The sequence below is a fragment of the Anguilla anguilla genome, chromosome 4 (assembly GCF_013347855.1).
Source record: "Anguilla anguilla isolate fAngAng1 chromosome 4, fAngAng1.pri, whole genome shotgun sequence".
NCBI lineage: Eukaryota > Metazoa > Chordata > Actinopteri > Anguilliformes > Anguillidae > Anguilla > Anguilla anguilla.
Window position 1 is genome coordinate 32,964,381 of NC_049204.1, and position 19,644 is coordinate 32,984,024.

At 39.7% G+C, this 19,644-nt stretch overlaps 1 protein-coding gene across 1 annotated transcript in view; it reads right to left on the reverse strand.

Annotated features, from left to right (window-relative positions):
- The window catches only part of adarb2 (adenosine deaminase RNA specific B2 (inactive)), a 149,979-nt gene that overhangs the window by 37,328 nt on the left and 93,007 nt on the right, over positions 1 to 19,644 (reverse strand). Inside the window, exon 3 of the mRNA XM_035411962.1 lies at positions 15,584 to 16,530. Coding sequence (XP_035267853.1) covers positions 15,584 to 16,530 — 947 coding nt within the window. The remainder of the gene's footprint in view (positions 1 to 15,583; positions 16,531 to 19,644) is intronic.

The following is a 19,644-nucleotide window of genomic DNA, read 5'->3' on the forward strand; positions in this document are numbered from 1 at the left end:
CTAAACATATCCATTGTGTACTCAGATATCATTTGAATATCAATATTGCATCAGCAAATAAAGTTATAAACACTTATTTACTTAAATGGTCATGAACGGTCAAACTGACCCTCATTCATCTTGCTTGTATGCTTGAGCATTCTAATCCCTGCATGTAACTCCAGTAGTAAGGACTCCAATAGTACACAGCTGCGGGCCCTCAGGACAAGCCTGTGGCAGAGAAAAGCCTGCAATAGTAGTCCAAGGTTCTAGAGCCTTCCTTGCAGTCATGTACTGTAGCTGTCTGAGTCATGAATAGGGTTGAGTACTGAAACCCGGTAGCATTATGGCACTGGTTCCCATATGGCTGATACCCACTGGACCGAATAATCGCAAAACAGATTTTTGTGCTCCGTTTCGGTGCTTCACTAACGTTACAGTTGCTCGGTCAACAAAGTCAGTGGCAGCAGCATGCTAGCTAATATTAAACTCGGTCAAAATGCCAAATGGCAACAATACCCATCACTAGTAATGAAATTATATTATGTGGGGATTGCATATGAAATGATAGAGAATGCATTCCAGAAATATAAATGATCTTCCCACAAAGATTACAATGCTGTAAAAGCAACAGTTAATTTTATTTTGGCAATTATTAGTTAGCAAGTAAGCTAACTTCCACACAAAACAAAGGTTTTGATCAAAAAGGATTGAGATGGCCCCCATAAAAAAACGTGTTCTATTGGCTAAAATGGCATCACATGTGCACTTCCTTATATGTCAATTTAATCAGCCTACTTTGATCAGATGTTGTTATTGGCAGATGCAGCTAAATGTACAATGGGGAGAATTATTGATTTCAGGACTGGAGAATTGGTCATGATTAAATTGGCAGGAAAAATAAGAAGCAGAAAAATGCAAAATAGCCCAAGTTTTGGGCTTTATTGTGTGGATGTGTGAAGTTGTCTGTGAATTCTGTGAAAATCTGTTTACATGAGGTCAGAAGGTACAGAAGTTAATGTTCTTAAGGGCTGAGACTCTGTGGTCATTGTGGTTATTTCTGTAGGAAAGAAAAAATATAGGTCAGTGCTATATAGGTATGGTGCATGCCCCACCAAGCCGTAACTTGGCGGATGGCATATCTGCCATCCAAATAACTAATTATCCAATTCTGTTACTTGAAAAACATGGTCCAAGGTAAAAATATTTGTTTTATTAAATTAAACATTTAAGGCTTCAAAATAAGAGTACCCTATTTTAAAATTAAGTCAACAGGAAAGTACTTAGCAATTCCAATGAAAGGATCTGAATGCTTTAAATTGCCATATGCTATCCTGGGAACATTTCAGTTCTGATTAACAACCTTCATCCCCTATGCTTTCATAAATCAGAGGCTCCACTTTACAAACACACTTATTTAACGAACACATATCTATTTTTTGACATGGTCTCTGTCTCTCTCTCTCATTCTCTCTACCCCACCCCCCTCACACACACTCATATATGCATATTGGTTAATCTACCAAAATAGAATGGGAGTATGCACTTGAATTAAGAGCTGGTATGGGTGTGTTAAAATACGAACAAGCCATTCGACACAAAATTAGCTCAGAGGCAAATAATATTGTTGTCACACCCTGTATTGTGCCACTCAGTCATTGTTGAACCAAACTCTTTAATTGCGGACCACAAAAAAAAATACCAAAGCAGATGGAGCTGAAAAAAATTCCTTTTGCACTGGATGAAATCATCAGTTCCACAAGTACCCAGGCTTGTTTGTCACGATAGGCCACTGAGTTAATCCAGGCCTGAGTATGCACATAATAAACTAGGCTAAAATAACTTCTAGTCATATACGCATTCCAGTGTGTGCCACATAAAATTAATTCAAAACAACTTAAGCTTCCAGTAACTCAAGCCAGAGTAGACTTTTCTGAGTGATATTCCTCCCCCAGACCAACACTCAAAAATAGTATCCCTAATGAACTAGTCTGGCCCTTGCTCTCTTTGTGTTTACCCATAATCCTTCACTCCTCCAGACAAGCAGTGTGTTTGTGCTTCAAACTTGTTCTGACACTATCTGTCAATGAGCATGGCTGAGAAAAGCTCATTGGGCATACAGGGAAATAAGTATCCATAAATTAGACACTTAAATGCAGAATATTACTTAATAGCTCCATTACACGCACATGTATGATTCCATCATTAGCAGATATTGTCGGTTGGGGGGAGACAAACACCAAGACAAAAAGGAAACAGCTCATCCATGTCATCTGTGCAGCAACCTATGAAAATTATACACCAGTCCTCTGACAGCTTGGCTGCTCAGTGTATAATTACCCAGTGACATGTCAGTATCTCCATACAGATTCTTCCTCCCCCCTCTGTCCAGGCACTCAAATGAACATCAGACTGTTATAAGACACTGTGAATCATTCAAGTACCATCTGAATTCATCAGTAAGAAAGAGCAGCTTTGTTATTAGCCTTCTTATTTTTGAATTTTGTACTGGCACTCGCGGTGTTGTGTGAGCGTCTGTCTGCTGCATCTGGGCCATCACCGCCGTCACTTCTGGAAAGGCTGGGGTGTGCGGACCAATGAGGGCAAAGCCCTGGCTTCCCCCCCTTCTGTTCACATAAGACTACCTGTTCAAAGTGCATCTGAGCCCCAGTCCCAACACCATGACTTTACTATGGATAATGACACTCATGCCTACCGCAATTGTACAGTGTCATGTGAGCTAGTGTCTGGCTCCTGTACTTGCACTGTGGGAGTAGGTTCTGTATACCAGTAAGATATTGCATTGTTGCCATCTGAGCTTTAATCAAAGTTGTCTTCTTGTGTTCATGCCTAGTTATTACACTGATGAAATCCTGCTTTGTAGAAAAACAAATAAGTGAAGTGAGGCTAGGTAACCCAAATTCTGCCCCTGTCCCCCTAATACGAGTACCCCTTAAATTTTTCAGTCAGATAGCCTCCTAGTACAGCACCAAGCATCAGCACCTCCCACATGTCTATACTGTAAGATGCTGTATTCATGGGGCACTTTGACACCTCGTTCGAAGTGACAACAATTTCAATTCTTGAAGAATGAGGCTGAAAAGTAATAACCATTAATGTGCATGTACATGAATAGTTAAGCGTGGGTGGGTGTGTGGAGGAGTGCATGCACTAGAAACTGTGACAAGAATATCACCTTTTTATTTTCGCGAGGTTGTTAAATGAGTCTTCGGATTCAGGTGAAAAAAAGCTTCTTTATTTGAGCGAAAGTCAAATTAGAATTTAAATAAAAATGAAACTGATGACATACAAACAGCTCTAATGGAGCTTGATAGATTTTGACTTTGACAGTCTCTTAATCATCTTCAAACCTGGGTGATGGACTTGATAATTCCACAAGAGGGGGCTAGTAGTTGATAAAGATAATATTCCCTTGTATTACTAAGGCCTCAAGCATATTTCTTTTTTTCTTGCCCGTTTTATTTAAACATTTCTGGATATTTTCAATATGTTACCTCATAAGGGCATTGAAAATTCTTCCTAATGCACTAACACTTCCCATAAATGAATGAGCAGTTTCCAAGAGCACAGCTAAAGAAACAGGATGGAAGAAATGGATTTTCAATGTACCTGAAATTAACTAGGCAGTGAGAGATTCCAAAGTGTCATCATTACTTGTACCGATCAGGTATACTTAACAAAGGAGAGAACCCACTAGACCAAAAAGACAGCCCACTTTCGCCAAGTACTGCTTTTCCAGTTTTTACAGACTAAACTGAGAATAAAAACAGGAAAGGTCATTTAAAGTTCGTAAAGAAGGGCGGTGAAACTTTTCCTCTGCCAGTTCTGACTGCCATTGTCCAGCTGACTGTGCCATTGCACAGAACCAGTCACACGTTGTTCTGTGAAAATGGAAATTAATTTAAAATAATGAAAATGTAGAGATTATATGATCATGAAACAGTGGAATACTGTGGATGCCTGTCTGACAGCAAAATAAAATAAAAAAATAAAAATTGTGCTGACACTCAGTGCGTGAGTGGAAATTCTTGCCAAAAACATTTGTATTTTTGTTGTTGTTGTTGTTACATGATGACAACATTTTTCAGTCTGTCAAACATGAAACCATACTTTGTAATTCAGAGTTTGACTGAATCACATTTGGAATATTTATGAAAAAACTGCCTTCAGTATTCACAAATAAGATGAGAGATGTTTCATTAATACTGTCATCAATAACATATCCTACACTGGATTGACATTCAAAAAGCAACACGAGAAAATGATTAATAGTTTACCAACATAAATTAACATGCATTCATATGTCACGAGACACAACACAACACGGCAGTTCCTGAGCATACTCTGAGGTTACCTGGGAAATTAATTGACTGGTCTTTACAGGAAGTCTGGTATTAGAAATTCAAAGACATTCTGTGCCCTGCAAGCAATCTAACGCCTAATTAATCGTCAAGGTGTTCCGTTACACTGAGCTCCCCTTTCCCCCTTAGAACATACATTCCCAGCCCCAGTCAGCTCTGCATATGTCTCTGTCAGTTCCCACATACACCCTCCCTGTAACAAACATCCAAACACATATTCACGAATCTGCATTGTGTGCGGTATGGTTTTAACAGCAAGAATCAAGAACACCGAATTTAAGCTGAAATTTGATCTGAAAATAAAGTAGCACTTTCGAAAAATAAAAACAGAGGTCCTGCTACTCTTACAGACACCAGGATATTTCCCACTGGGAAAGCATTCATGTCCATATGAAGAGAATGATTCCATCAGTGCTGGACAATGCCCAGGTCTCCCCTGGTTAACCAAGGACACCCCCAGAGAAAGGAGGGGATATGGGTTAGGGGGTGAGTAGACACTGTGTGCAGGTGCAGGTGATACTATGTGTCCTGCTGTTCAGCCACGCGTGCACATGGGTGGGGCCACCACAGTGAAGGGGCGGTGGCAGATGAAGGCTAGCCTCTCCCGTGTAAGGTCATTAAAAGGGCAGGGAGGGACTCCCTCTGCAGCCCGACAAGCACAGATAACCCCTCCACCTGCCCAACCCCCCCCCCCCCCCCCCCCCCCCCCAATGTGAGGAATGGGAGGCATAGCAATGATTTATCAGAACCTATTTGGTACCTGAGCACCTATGAAATTGCAATGAACTTGATTACGTTTTAAATGAAGTGTGAGGTCTCCTTTTGCCTTTTTTCTCTCTCACTAATGCAGAGCCCACCCAGACGAGCCCGCCATGGCGAGCGAGAGGGAAGGTAGAGCTGGAACGGCGGCTCTCCATTACTGACTCATAAACCAGGGCCCCCCCTTTGGGGCCCGATGACCAGGGAGCCCTGGAATGGGTTGGCTGCCATTCCCAAAGGTGATTTAAGCCAAACTTATTTCAGCCAATTTCCTCAGGATCAGCAATGTTTCGCTGTGTAAAATAGGAGCTGATGCACTGGAGTAGACTTAACAGTCTTATAGGTCAGGTTTTGCATAAGTGCGAGACAGTCCATTATGGTTATAACCTTTTCGTGGACAAAGTGCTTCCTGTTAAATGTAGAAACATTATTGTGTGATCATTTACGGCATAAAAGGGCTCTTTAACTCGTAACTGTAACATATTCAAAATAAAATAGCAGTCTATTGAAGGAAGAGGGTAATGGCACAGTGAAATATCCCTCTTAGTTTTTAAAATATTGCAATATTGGGTTTTTAAATTCACATTAACATTTGATAATATATTTATACATGTTGAATGATCAGTGCATTTCTGAAATTTTGTGGATTTAAGCATTTTTGCCCCTTGGCCGATATTCTTCACAATAAGTATGTATGTTCATTTTTAATCCCCTGTACAAGAAATGTGAGTTATACAGCCCACAGAAGCATTGTTTCCTTCAGCACATCATCCTGTGCTAATGACAGACTGAAACTGTGGCCTCATCATCACAGGTGACAAAAGTGTTAATGCCTCCCAGAACATGTCTTTCACACTTCCTCATTCAATATTTGTACGGCTGTAAATTAGCACTATTGCTAGCTTGATGCGGCAATAATAATTAATGATCTTTTCTTCATGGCCAGCAAAAGGCTGTTTATATTTAGACCGATTAAGAGTCAGAGATTAAGAAGGAAAACAATCTGCATGCTGGTCTCTGGAAGACGAGGTCACCTTCATGTGCCTGAAATTGGGTTTAATTCACACATGCGTGGCGAAACAAGACTCGCTATTTGCGTTCAGGATCAGGATATAACTGATTAACTCTGAAACGCATTAAAACATGTTCAAAGGTAGAGCCCCACAGAGCACAGACAAGGCAGAGTGATCAATGCACCATAGTTTAATCATAGTTTAATAAAAATGCAACATGTCATCACAAGGAATGCTTCTCAATAAATGATGTGATATTATATATTGCAGTGTAGAAATTCTCTCTCTAATGAATCCATATACAACAACCTTTATTCATTTATAAAGAGGAATTTGCGGGTAAAAATTCTCTTTGGGCATAATGCCACTAGACCCTAATTTTGACTCTGTGGTTTTTATGCGTTTCTTTACTTCATTCAAGGTCAGACTGGGTGCACACCCTTTAGCGACATGGTCGACAGCTTGCACTGCGCGCCAGTGAAGACCCTGGTCCGTCCTTCAGTGAAGCAGATCCTCTCCGTCTTATGAAAAGGCTTGTGTTGACTTGGCAGCGTTTCAGGTCTTTGTCACACAGAGGAGAGATTAAGTGCCCAATCAACCTCCGGACACAGGGTAATCATTTCACTCCGTAATGTGCCCTGAGTCTTGATGCCAAATTACATTTTTCCTCTGCAAGTTCCACGATGAGAAATCTGCAACCGCTTGCAGACCGAGGGGAAACCTATTTCCTCTATCAGCATCAGCGAGATAATGGCTAATTAATACCAGCAAGTTTAGCCAAATTCTGTGCAAATAATACGCCCCTGATTTGCCTGCAAAAGTTTCATCAGTTGATTATATCTAAGGTAAAAACACTCCTTAATGGAATGGCTAACAGAAGTGCAACGATTAATCTTTTGTTAGGTAGCTCTTTCTAGTTTTCATGAGGTAAGCATTAGCTTAAGGTCACCTTCCATTTTTGCTTTGCACCATATCTGTGCAATTACATGTGGAAGTATTACATACTATGTAAGTACACTGAAATGTAAGTTTATAAAATAGTATAAGTATACGAGCATAGAGGCATCAAACGATGAATACTCCCAACCTACAACACTAATACTAATACTATTATTCAGAAAAACGTGTTTTGTGTTATTAATCATATGTATTTCCAGAAAATACCTAGATCACAATTATTCACATGCCTAACTATTCTGTATTCAACTGTATTCAAATGCAATCCAATAAAAACAAATCTTCATAAATATACATTGTATTTGAAGTTCATGGGGAAGATAGGGAACTACAGTATATGGCCTACAATGGTTTCCTGTTCCACTAGGGTATAAAGAAGGAAGCACACATTTAAAATGTGGTGGCCATGATGGGTTAAAGGCAGATGACTCCCTGGCAGAATCAGACATGACGTCTACAGATCAGAAGACAGCCACGAAAACATCCAAAAAAAGTTAAAGATGACACTTTCACTGTTGTGTCAATTATTATAGCCACTGAGCAAAGCAAAGACAAATGATTAGAAAGGCAAATTATAACAAGCCAAACATAAATTGTGTTAATATGTTTAAGGAACAAATTATGAAAGAACTCAAACACATTTTTTCAACAACCTTAATTCATTGGTTGTAACAAAAGCCAGAGTACAGATTCGGAGACCCAGCACAGGACAGAGTCTGAGAGCCACTGAGGTAGAAGTCTATCTCGCTTCCACACGTAGTGAGACAGAAGGTTCAAGAGGCCACCACCAAATGCTTAAGAAGTAAACTGTGAAACGTATACACAAAAATAAATAAATAAATAAATAAATAAATAAATAAATAAAAGTTTTGTGTTTGTTCTTTTAAGTATTCACAACTGGAATTTTGAAAAGCTGTTTCAAAAAAGAAACATTAAATGCCAATTACGTGTAGGCTGTGTGTTTCCATAGCTTTTGTGAAAAGCAAAGGAGGCAGGACACTCGCTCTGAGGAACACGTACATTTCTTAAATTAATTTAAAAACACGCTTTAAAAACTTTAATGCACTGATAGAAAGAAATACTTCAAATGTAGGTTTTAAATGTAATTTATGAGTTAAAATAAGAACAGTCAATTACAACATTTTAACATAACACCTGTGGACAAGTTGGTTGGAGTTTGTTATGAAGAAGCACAAGAACCAACTATTTTTATGGGGCTACTGCTAACATTAGTGCAAACTAACTAAATGGTCATGCAGCAGATAGTCAAGTTTTTGGAGGTCTCTCAGTGCTGTTTGTATCAGAAACAAGCCTAAAAATGGAGTGCCTCCCTATAGTAGTACATCAAAATATTGCAATGTTAAGATACTTATAGCAGGTAGATGTAAACGGATGTTCTATGATGTAGCTGCGAATGGAAAATGTATGGCTGTTTTTAGGGCAATCTTAAAAATTAAAAATCATACTTTCAAAAATTTTTTAAATTTTTGTGGGCATTTGCGGCCACTCTAGTCATTTTGCACTGTTGAAATTTCCATGGCATGCCTCTCACTGTCCCAGTACTTCTGCATTTACTTGACTGCATTGAACTTGCCTAAACATCAAGAAATACTGTACATTAATGTCTCTAATGTTATTAATGTTCTTGAACAATGTGTGTTACAGGTTTTCTCCCAAGTTTTGTATCGACTCACCATTAATTGTATAATACAATGAATTGCATGGCACCAGGCAACAGTGTCTTCTGCATATTGACTACAGTGTTTGAAGATGTATATGCAGCCATTGGTGTTACAGTAAGTGTTGCATACACTAAGTAGGTACAGCCCGTGTGTGAGTCATTTTTCAAAGGTGAAGGGAGATTAACACCTAAGTGCCACACAGCATGCAGTTTGGATGAGAATACTAATTTTCAGGAAAACTGCAGGAAAAGTGTTGCCTGTGAGTTTATTGTTCCTGTTTGCCTGGGGCAACTCGATACTAGCATGGGGGAGTTCTGCATGGAAAGAGTTCACTCCATGCCAGGATTCCTCATTTGTAACTAGCCGTCATTTCATTCTCCTGCAAAGGTGACCCCCTTTGCTTTTTGGCCCCTTCTTCTCCAATCCCCAAATCTCCAGACTAAATTTGTTATAAAGACTGGTTTAACCCTTTCCCTGCATATGGGGTATAACCATTCTAACCATGGTCTGTCCATTTCATATTCAATAGACTTTTTGACAAAATGTTGTATGACAAAGTAGTCTGTAAAGGCAAACTATGCAGGATTTGTTACTTGAAAATATTTTAAAAAATAACCATTCTAAGGCATACCTATGATGCACTGGCAATCTATGTCTTTACTTAGTTTCGCCGAATTCCTGTATTTTTTAAACTGTATTTATTATTCTAAAATGTGTTCGGGATGTTTCTTGGCATGGTGCTCTTTTCTGTGTGGTGAGGGCTGGGGGTGGGTACAGAGCCTGTGGTTTGGGATCAGATTCCAGAAGTGTTTGTAAGCTGCTGCAATGACGAATGCTAAGAAGCCTAGATACAGCGAAGCAAAAAGACAAGCTGACAGGACTCGTTCGAAAACTGGAGTTAACATTTAAATTGTTTTTCCTCGGTGGCGTCAGCTGAAGTTCGCCAAGGAGATGAAAAGTGATACAGAGTTGGCCTATTTTCTGTTGGACCTGTAAGTAATGCTACTACAGTACGTAGCTACAGTAGTTATGTTAGGCAGCTAGATGCCTGAGGGTGGGGAGCTTTTGTATCAAATTCTATTCTCGATATGTATCGAATTCTGTCTTTCCCCAGAACTGATGTTGCTGTTTATAGTTACAACTTAGCTATCTCTGTAATTCAACAGCATTTATTTCAACCAGGAACTGAATTGATACAGTATGCATGCTATGTAGCTACATGTAGGCAACTTCACTAACAAAGCAAACAAAGACTCCTGGCATCATTGGGGTTCACCTATTATAAAACACAGCATAACTGCCCAAGCATTCATAGTTTACTGGCATTTATTTAAATCAGGGAACTAAGTTCTACACAGCATGCATGCTTTCTAGCTACATGTAGCCAACTTCATTAGCAAAGACAACAAAGTTGCAAACAAAGAAACCTGTACTCATCAGGGTTCACTGATTATACAACACAACATAATTGCCTAGGCATTGGTAGTAAACCTGCATCCATTTCAATTATTTATTTCAAACACTATGCCTCAGGAATATAACAGTGAAATATTAAATTTCATTTTATTTGGCTTTTTCCAGCACAATAACTGCATACCGAAGGACATTGGAACAACTACAGAACACAGGTCAGATAAGGTAGCTACAATTAGAAAAATGTACCAGTTATCCATAGCCATGAACATATACATATTATGTTGTATTTGAGAAAATAAATAGGCTAATATCAGAATAGGATACAGGTAACTTCATTAAAAACTCATTCACTTTACAAGTATATTAGCTAGCAATAATGTACCTATGGCCTGCTAATGTTACTTATTGCACAAGCAATTCCGTGTTTATATCCCAGTTCTAAATAAATGTCCAGAATAACTAAATACCGAACAAGGAAATGCATAAAATAGCTGCACTACGGAGTAGCTACCATACAATGTTTTCACATGCTAATGGAAGCACTCAGTGTAAAGATTGTTATAACATTGCCTAATTACTGTTACAATCTATACAGAATCATTCATGTTGCTAGAAATGCAATTTTCAATATCTCTGACCGCCTCAGCTCTTCACTTGTATTTCGCTTGTATTGGTCGAGGGTGCATGTGGGTGGGGTTGAGGATGGAGGAGGATCATTTTCGACTGCAAACACAGTCTAGAAGGGCCACAAAAAACTGCACAGTATGCCTTTAATTACTGAGTAGTCTTATTACGATGCAGTAATCTCTAAAAAGTCATCTCTAAGAGTCCAAATCAGTAGTATCAATACCTGGTATAGGCTGGTATTTCCATCCCTGTTCTGTACTCATATTGGATGGGTGGAACAGTTGTTTGGAAGTGAGAAATGGCATATGGAACAGTGGTATTTTAACAGTGTTAAGTGCTATAGCAGAGTGCTTCAATGGGGGATTACTGTATGACAAAAATAAGGCAACACTGTACTTGGACTATGTGCCATAAGGCCTACATAACATTATCATAAACATGACATAACATATGTCATAACCAGTCATGACAGCATCTTATAACTAATGACATATAACACTGTCATAATGCATGCAGTGATAAACATTTTATGATATATATTGAACTAATGGCTTATGTCACATTTGAAACTACAGTGAGCTCCATAATGTTTGGGACAAATAGATTTTTTTCTTGATTTGGCTCTGTACTAGACCATTTTAGAGTTGTAATCAAAACAATTCACATGTGGTTAAAGTGCACATTTAATGTATTATGTAAAAGAAAGTAGTCAAGTTTAGTACTTTGTCACATTATTTGCATGCAATGACTGCTTGGAATCTGTGACCTAAAGACATCACCAGGTGCTGAGTATCTTCTCTGCTGGTGCCCTGCCAGGCCTGTACTGCAGCCATCTTCATATGCTGCTTGTTTTGGAGGCTAGTTGCCTTCATTCCTCTCTTCAGCATATGAAACACATGTTCAATTGGATTCAGATCGGGTGAATGACTTGGGCAGTGAAGAATTTTCCAGTTTTTGGCTTTGAAAAACTCCTTTGTTGGTTTAGCAGTGTGTTTGGGATCATTGCCTTGAAGTGCCATCCAATTAGTTTGGAGGCATTTGTTTGTACTTAAGCAGATAAGATGCTTCTGTACAACTCAGAATTCATTCTGCCGCTGCTATCCGCAGTTACATCATCAATGAAGACAAGTAAGCCAGTATCTGTTACAGCCATACATGCCCAAACAATAACACCACCCAACTGTCATGTTTCACAGTTGGGGGGAAAGGGGGGGGGGGGGGGTTCCTTTGGACCTTGGGCAGTTCCTTTTGGCCTCCACACTTTTCTCTTGCCATAAATCTGATACAAGTGAGTCTTAGTCTCATCGGTCCACAAGACCTCAAGCCTCTGCAGGCTCTTTTAGGTACTTCTTAGCAAACTGAAACCTGACCATACTGGGTTTTTTTTGGCTAACTAGTGGTTTTCATCTTGCACAGTATCCTCTGTACTCCTGCTTATGAAGTCTCCTGTGAGCAGTAGTCACCGGCTCATCCACGCCTGCCTCCTTTCTGATCTGTAATATGAGGGTTTGGGGTTTTTTCTTCATTATGGTGAGAATTCTTTGGTCATCAACTGTAGAGGTTTTCCTTAGCTTACCAGGCTCTTTGCGATTACTGAGCTCACAAGCACACTCTTTCTTCTTAATAATGTTCCAAACAGTTGATTTCAGTAAGCCTAAGGTTTGGCCTATGTCTCTGACTGTTTTTTTCTTATTTCTCAGCCTCATAATGGCTTTCTGGACTTTATTGGCATAACTCTGGTCCTCATGTTGACAAATGCCAATATCAGACTCCAAAGGCAATCAAAAGCCCAGATCAAGACTAGATACTGTAGCTCTCTTATATCTGCATTAAGGAAGCAATTGAGAGCAACTGACTATTCTACTATTCAGAAACAACTGTAAATCCATTTGTCCCAAGCAATATGGTGCCCTGAAATTATGAATAAAAAGTGCTGGAATATCTACATGGTGAAATCAAGATGTAAAATTTCATACCTTTGCATAAAAGCTGAGCATGTGCACTATAACCATATGTGAATCGTTTGATTACAAATCTAATATTGTGGAGTGCAGAGACAAATCAAGAAAACAGTATGTATGTCCCATTTCACATTTTATGATACTAGTGTCATAAAAATTGTCATCACTGGTGACACAAGGAATTTGTAATTTCTAGCATAGTTTAACATGCAGCCGTGTTATGTTATTTGTCAAAAGCTGTTAGACACTTCATGCATGGCTATGACAGGTGTTATGTCATGTTCAAGGTACTGTTGTTTAGTCATAATGGCATATAGTTCAAATAAAATGTTTCTAAGAAGTTATATTTATTGAATATGTAGAAGAAGCACACACAAATACAACGGTGATACCATACATCAAATTGTCATCACAATATAATGTATAATGACATATTTGCTCTACAATAGTTTTACTCTTTCAAAAAAAGCTAATAAAGCAGAAGGTATACCCTATCGGTAGATAAAACTGCAACCTTTAACCGTTAAAAAAAAAACCTTTAACTGTAATTAGAAATTCCTCATCAGAAATACTTTGAAGATAATCCTTACAAGCCAGTGCACATCACACCTTCAACTCATTACACACCTACACACTACACAGCAGAACCATGTTCTGCACGCCTTAATATCGTTAAAATACCAAAACTGAGTTGGAAATGCTTTGATCTGTGTTAGTCCTTGTACTAGAATTTGCTCACTGTCTGCATCCTTGGGCCTTTTGAGTTTTAAACCACTCACAGAAAATCCTACAATAAAAAGACCCTGAAGGACTGACTTAAGCCTCTATTGCACTGGACAGATCATATAAAAACTCCCCACCATTTCTTTGTACTCTTCATTAGCCATCACGGTTGTTTTTTTCTGTACATTTTCACAATTTTTAAAACGCTGTATCCATCCATGTATTACCGTTTCATCATGCCTGACTGAATCTGAGCAGATCTCACTGGAATACGCTAGAACACCTGTCAAGCAGTGATATACCTTCTAGCCTTCACCATATTCCACTGCAGTATGTCAGATTCATGTGACTGCTTTGTGGTAGGCTACATTGTCTCATTTTGTGCAAGTTATTTCTCTGGAAATTTAACACATTACCAGACTAGTTCTAGCTGTAGTGCCATTGACTTTATTAAAAGACCAGGTTCACCTACTAATTTTGTTTACTCAAAGAAATATTTTGTCATATATTTATATTACAGTTATAGCAATTATATCACAGAAAATGTCACAGTGTTCAAGAAGAGTAAAGGTTTGTCATCAGAAGGATGAAAACAATGTTGGACTGGCTCCAACCTCACACAGGAACGTGTATAATAAATGCAGACCTCCTGTGCTATTTTCCCCTGCACCTGGCCACAGCGATCCCCAAAGCCAGCACTGTTTCAGCACAGAGGCCCCCGGAGGGCCTCCCAGCTGGCAGGACGCAGATCCAGAACTCTGATCTCAGATCAGTGATCCACAGGGCTGTAGGCAAGAGGGAGGACCCACGGCAGATGATCCAGTGAGGGTCCCAGGGACTTCTGCGTTTGATGTGCGTCCTTCACCACTTCAAACCGCCTCTCCCCGACTAACAGACAACACGTCTGACTTTCAAGAATTTCCACAAGTGACCGGTTTCTGGAACTAAACGGGTGAGGCAAATCCTCTCGAAATCCCTTTAAACACCATAGCGAGAGAAGAAAGGAAAAGTTTCTCCAAGGCAGACACGAGCAGGTTGTTTGGGTGATGTTGTTCAAGAGGAAGGATAACATTTGCTTGGCTGTTCCCTGCTAGCCAGGAGGGGAATATTAATATGACATACCCTGTTTAGTACCGAACACAACATGCACACACGGTAGAGCAATTCAGCTGGGTCACACAGCCGTGGGACCAGCTATGTTAGGTTAATAAAGCTCTAATGTCTTTTACTCTAAACACAAGAATTAATCAATGGCATGTACACTAAATAACAGAGTAGCTGCTAGGTTTTAGAGGTAACAACAGTGTTAAAATTACCACAAAGTTCAAAAGAGGTTATTTACTGGCAGACAAAAATGAAAAGAGTTGTATTCATCTGAAAATGGGAAAAAAACGGGACATCCCTTTCTATACAAGTTTGGGTAAAGAGCCATTTTGAATCACTTTGAACATCCAACGGGTGTGGGGGTTCCACTTAAAAAAAATAAAAATAAATTGAAAGTTTCAAAAACTAGTTTCCCTACTCTGATTGTTATTAGCATAATTTACTAATTTACCATCGCAATTGGTTTGTGGTCTGTTTGTCTATTTGCTCTTGGCTTTTTCATCTCCTTTGGGAAACATATTGAATGAATGTTTATCGACACGGAGGTGCTGCACATGAAAAGACAAGGGATTGTGCAAAAGGGAAAAAAAACCCTTTCCCAATTACAGCTCTCTAAACATACAGAAAACCTCATTTCAAAGTAGCTGTTTTCTCTCCTGTTACAGACACGAGGATGATAATTTGCTTAATTTACATGTTTTCCATCTGAATAGATCACTGAGCAGATTCTGTTTACCCATAGCCTTTGCTTTTCCAGTGAACAGAGCATGTGCGTGTTTGGGAAAGATATGCCACACTTTCTATCCAATGTAAATGTTAAGTCAGCCTGCTCACACACCCTCCCCTCCTCCCATTGCTCCTCCCCCTTAATTAAGCGCTGGCTCATAATTCCACAAATCCCTGTACTCCCGCTGATTTGGTTTATTATAGACCACCATAAGGAACAGAGCGCCTGCCAATGACAAGCTGGCAATGCTCACCTGGGGTAAATGAGGGCATTTATTCCTGCTGGGCGTATGACTGGCTCTCCCTTCAGGTGCCAGCCTGATGTTAAAGAGCGCTTGTAGAGCGATCTGCGCCGCCTGGGCCTTTGCCAGCTTCTTGCTGTGTCCCGAGCCTTCGAATATTCTGCCGTCAACCCTCACGGCCATTACGAAGCTCTTGACGCGCTTGCCCTCCGCGCTCTCCGAGAGGCAGACGAACCTCAGCCCCGGCCGCAGCTCATTTAGCAGCACCACCGCGCTCTTATCGCCCTCGCCGGGGGACGCCAGCCTGCGCCTGTTCTGTTTGGCCTGGGCCATTAGGTCCAACGTGTGGCAAAGTAATCTCCCGTGCCGGAAGGCGCTGGAGAGCAATTCGTTTTCCGCGGACCTACAGCAGGGGAAGCTGTCGGCGCGCGCCGACGGCTCGAACCCCTTGAAGAGCGTGTCCGGGAAGTCGGCCTGGTCGGAGGTGAAGTCGGCCGCCGGGTTGCCGAGGTTGCCCATGGCGAAGTGGGCCTGGGGGGCATTGGGGAACTGGACGAAGGACTTGAGGGCCAGTTCGGCAGCCCTCATCTTGGCCTTCTTCTTGGTGGGGCCCGTGCCTTCGAACGTGAGCCCGTTGACTTCCACGGCGATGGAGAAGAGGGGCGCGTGGACGGGCCCGGTCTGCGAGACCATCCGGTACTGCAGACCCGGCTTGAGCTCGTTCAGCTGCACGAGGGCGTTCTTTGGTGTGTCGGACCAGGACAGCTTCTTGCAGATGAGCTGTAGTTTGCACAGGTGTCCGTTATTGCCTTCCTCCAAGGGCCTCTTCCTTTTCAGGCCAGAAGTCCCACTCCGGGGTGCGTCGGAGAAAAATATGGACTGGCGATCTCCAGGCATGATGGCGCAGTCTTCAAGGTTACCAATGTTCCTGTTCTCCTTCACTTCAGCACTGCTAGTACCTGATAGTCAAGAGAGAAGCCAGAAGAAATTCAGTCACATTTGTGAACGGAAGTATTCTTGGTTATGGAATTTCAGTTTTGATGCTATACTGAATAAACGTTAAGGTCAGCTGGTTTAAAAAATATTTAACTGCTCATAATGCAAGGTCCAGATTTTACTTTGAATTAATTTTTTTTTGAAAGCCTAAGGTAGATCCATCTCCTTAACAGAGAAAGAACATGATAATGTACACATTTTCCAGACTCCTCACACAGTTCCCTGAGGCCAGAGCAGGAAACACTGTTTTATTTAAGAGTCTTCATAAAAATCCAGGTACAATTCTGCTAAAACGGGGGTATTAGCGGCCAAATGATTTTGTAATCTGTGATGAAACTGGCTTTGACACTGCAGTTAAAGTGGGTGTTATTTGTTCCTTGTTTCCAATGCAACGCATCAATCCGTTTATAATAGGGGAATAGCAGTAGGCGTTAGAGTCTTTAAAGATAAAGCAAAGAAGCAGCCTTATTATACTTTGATGTTTTCAATGAACTAAGACAGTTGGTGATGGGCTACATAAAAACAAGAGCCAAACATGCAACGACTGCAGCACATTTTTGAGGTGTCTTTACTCCAAAGTAATTGGAAAAGAAAAACAAGAGAAAGAAACACTGATATGGCTAGTTGGAGCGGAGGTCAGAGAGCTAGCGTGTGAGGGTTTGTGGGATTATATATATATAGGTGCGGACAGAATGTGTATGTATTATGGATTTTTTATTGTCTCATAAATAATTAAATAATTTATATTACATTTACATTACATTATATGAACCTTATATGAAATGAAATTCAAAAATATATCTTACAAACAAAATTTTTGGTTCACAAATACAAATAACTGGTTCACAAATATGTTTTTGCACTCACAAACAAATATCGCTAAACAGATAAATGTAGCAATACATTTTTATTTCTTGACACTGGTTATTTTTTTGGAAAACATTTACTGTATCAATGTATGGGCATGACTCGGTGTGCATTTACGCATCACCTGGCATAAGTGGAATCATTGGCATTCATTCGTGGATTTTTGAGACATTCCTCAAAGCAAGATGTGCAAATCTACCCACAAATAGTATTTTTTCACTGAGTCTAATCCAGGCAATCAGATTTGAAGCCCACGTTGCTCTGACCAATCACAGCAGGTATGTACTCACTTTAATCAGTCAGCTCACAAATATTTTTGAATCTCATTTTATTTGTGTAAGGAATTTATTTAATGATTTACGAAACAGTAGTAGCACTGTAATGCATGTCTGTGTATATTAGCATATATGTAACTATACAATGCATTCACAGAACTGTGTGTGTGTGTGCTGGTATATTAGTGATACATTATGTATACTGTATATGCATGAGAATATAAGCGCCAGGACGAGTTCATAAAATGAAGTGATTCAGTTGTAAAAAAAAAGACATTTTTCTCTATTTAGGGGAAAGTGAAAAACCCTCACTTTTGTTCTTGTAGTGCTGGCTACACAAGTAAAGACCTCAGAAGCATATCTTGCATTGACTAATTCTGTGTTTGTAAGAAACATTGTGGCTTGTTTTGGTCTTCTCAATTTGCTTCACATACAGTAGCTATATGTGTGAGCTTCTGCAATGGTCATGGGCGCTTGGCAGAATTCAGTAGAACTGAGCAACAGAAGGAAACTAGAGCAGCTTGCACTTCCTGTACCAGAACAGCCAAGAGGCTGTCAATTTGGTATGCTCTTTCAATTCGCAAGCTACCCTGTTTCTACTCTGTTTCTGTGAAATATATGATTTTTGTGATATCCATGTGTATTTAAATCACTGAGGTCATAGAGGAAAGTTGTAATCAGGTCCTATTTGACACTACAAAATGACAGCCATTTAATTCACATTTGCTGCCTGTCATGTCTTGCCAGTTGTGTTTATTTTGTGAAATAGCATCCTGACATTTTTGCCAATTGTTCTATTTTGCAGGGCGTAGCACCCTTGAATTGCTTTGTTTTGAAGATTGAAAAGAGTCCTACCATATCCTCTGCTTTTTCATTCTAACAGCCAATTACAGTGTTTGGAAGTGTGCACAGGACCTGCCTGATGCATTGAGTGTTTTGTTTGAATAATCACAGTAATCGCTGACATCTCACTCATTTGTTTACATTAATCATTCATTTCCTTTTGAGTCGTAAAACGCTGACATAAACAGTGCCTGTCAAACATACACTACGAAATCCATTCTTTTTGAGTAACAGCATCCCCAGCATTATTATAAAGTACTGCGGTAACTGACAGAGATGTATACTGTGGCAGAGAGAACTTCAATTCATCTGTGATATGATATGGAGAAAAAACACCATCCTGCAGCAGGGGCAGTAAAGATGCTTACAGAATTGAACTACCAATGGGATGCAGGATAACATATTGAACATGACCAGTAAGACAAGATTAAACAATGTCAGATTGGAAAGCATAATTAAAATATTGCCACAGGTCTGTGCACAAATGTATGTGTTACACAGTAAAAGTTCACAAGTGTGCTGCTTATGTATGTTATAATATAAAAATTACGATGTAATTATCATATAATTGTGACAAAAAAACAGGACAATTGATAAAACAGGGCAATTATTAATGAATGAATATCAATTACTTTATATAAAACACATTTGAAACTATTTAAAATAAAAGGTGTATCAATAGGCAGGTTCTTTTTCACAAACAGTAATTTAAGTTGTAAGATGATTTGAGCAAGAACAGTTCTATAGCAGCCAGTGTGCAACATCAAAATCAAAATTAAAACAGAAAGTGTCATAAAAGTGCAGTATTGCTTCCTTTCATGTCATTGATAAGTAATTTAATTTTATAATAAAATAATGCATACAATGATTAGATACATAGGGATATGTAGTACTCTGTTACCACTGACATTTACAATCCACCGTTTTGTCTGTTTGAGCCTTAGCAGTTTTGAAATGACAAAAGACAAAAACTGATTATTTCTCAGAAATGCTGAATACAAGTGTGACCAAACTTATTGAAGGATATTGGATACACTACCCAAATGCTGTGGTGAATAACCTGAAGGCAACAATCATTCCTAATCAAACACT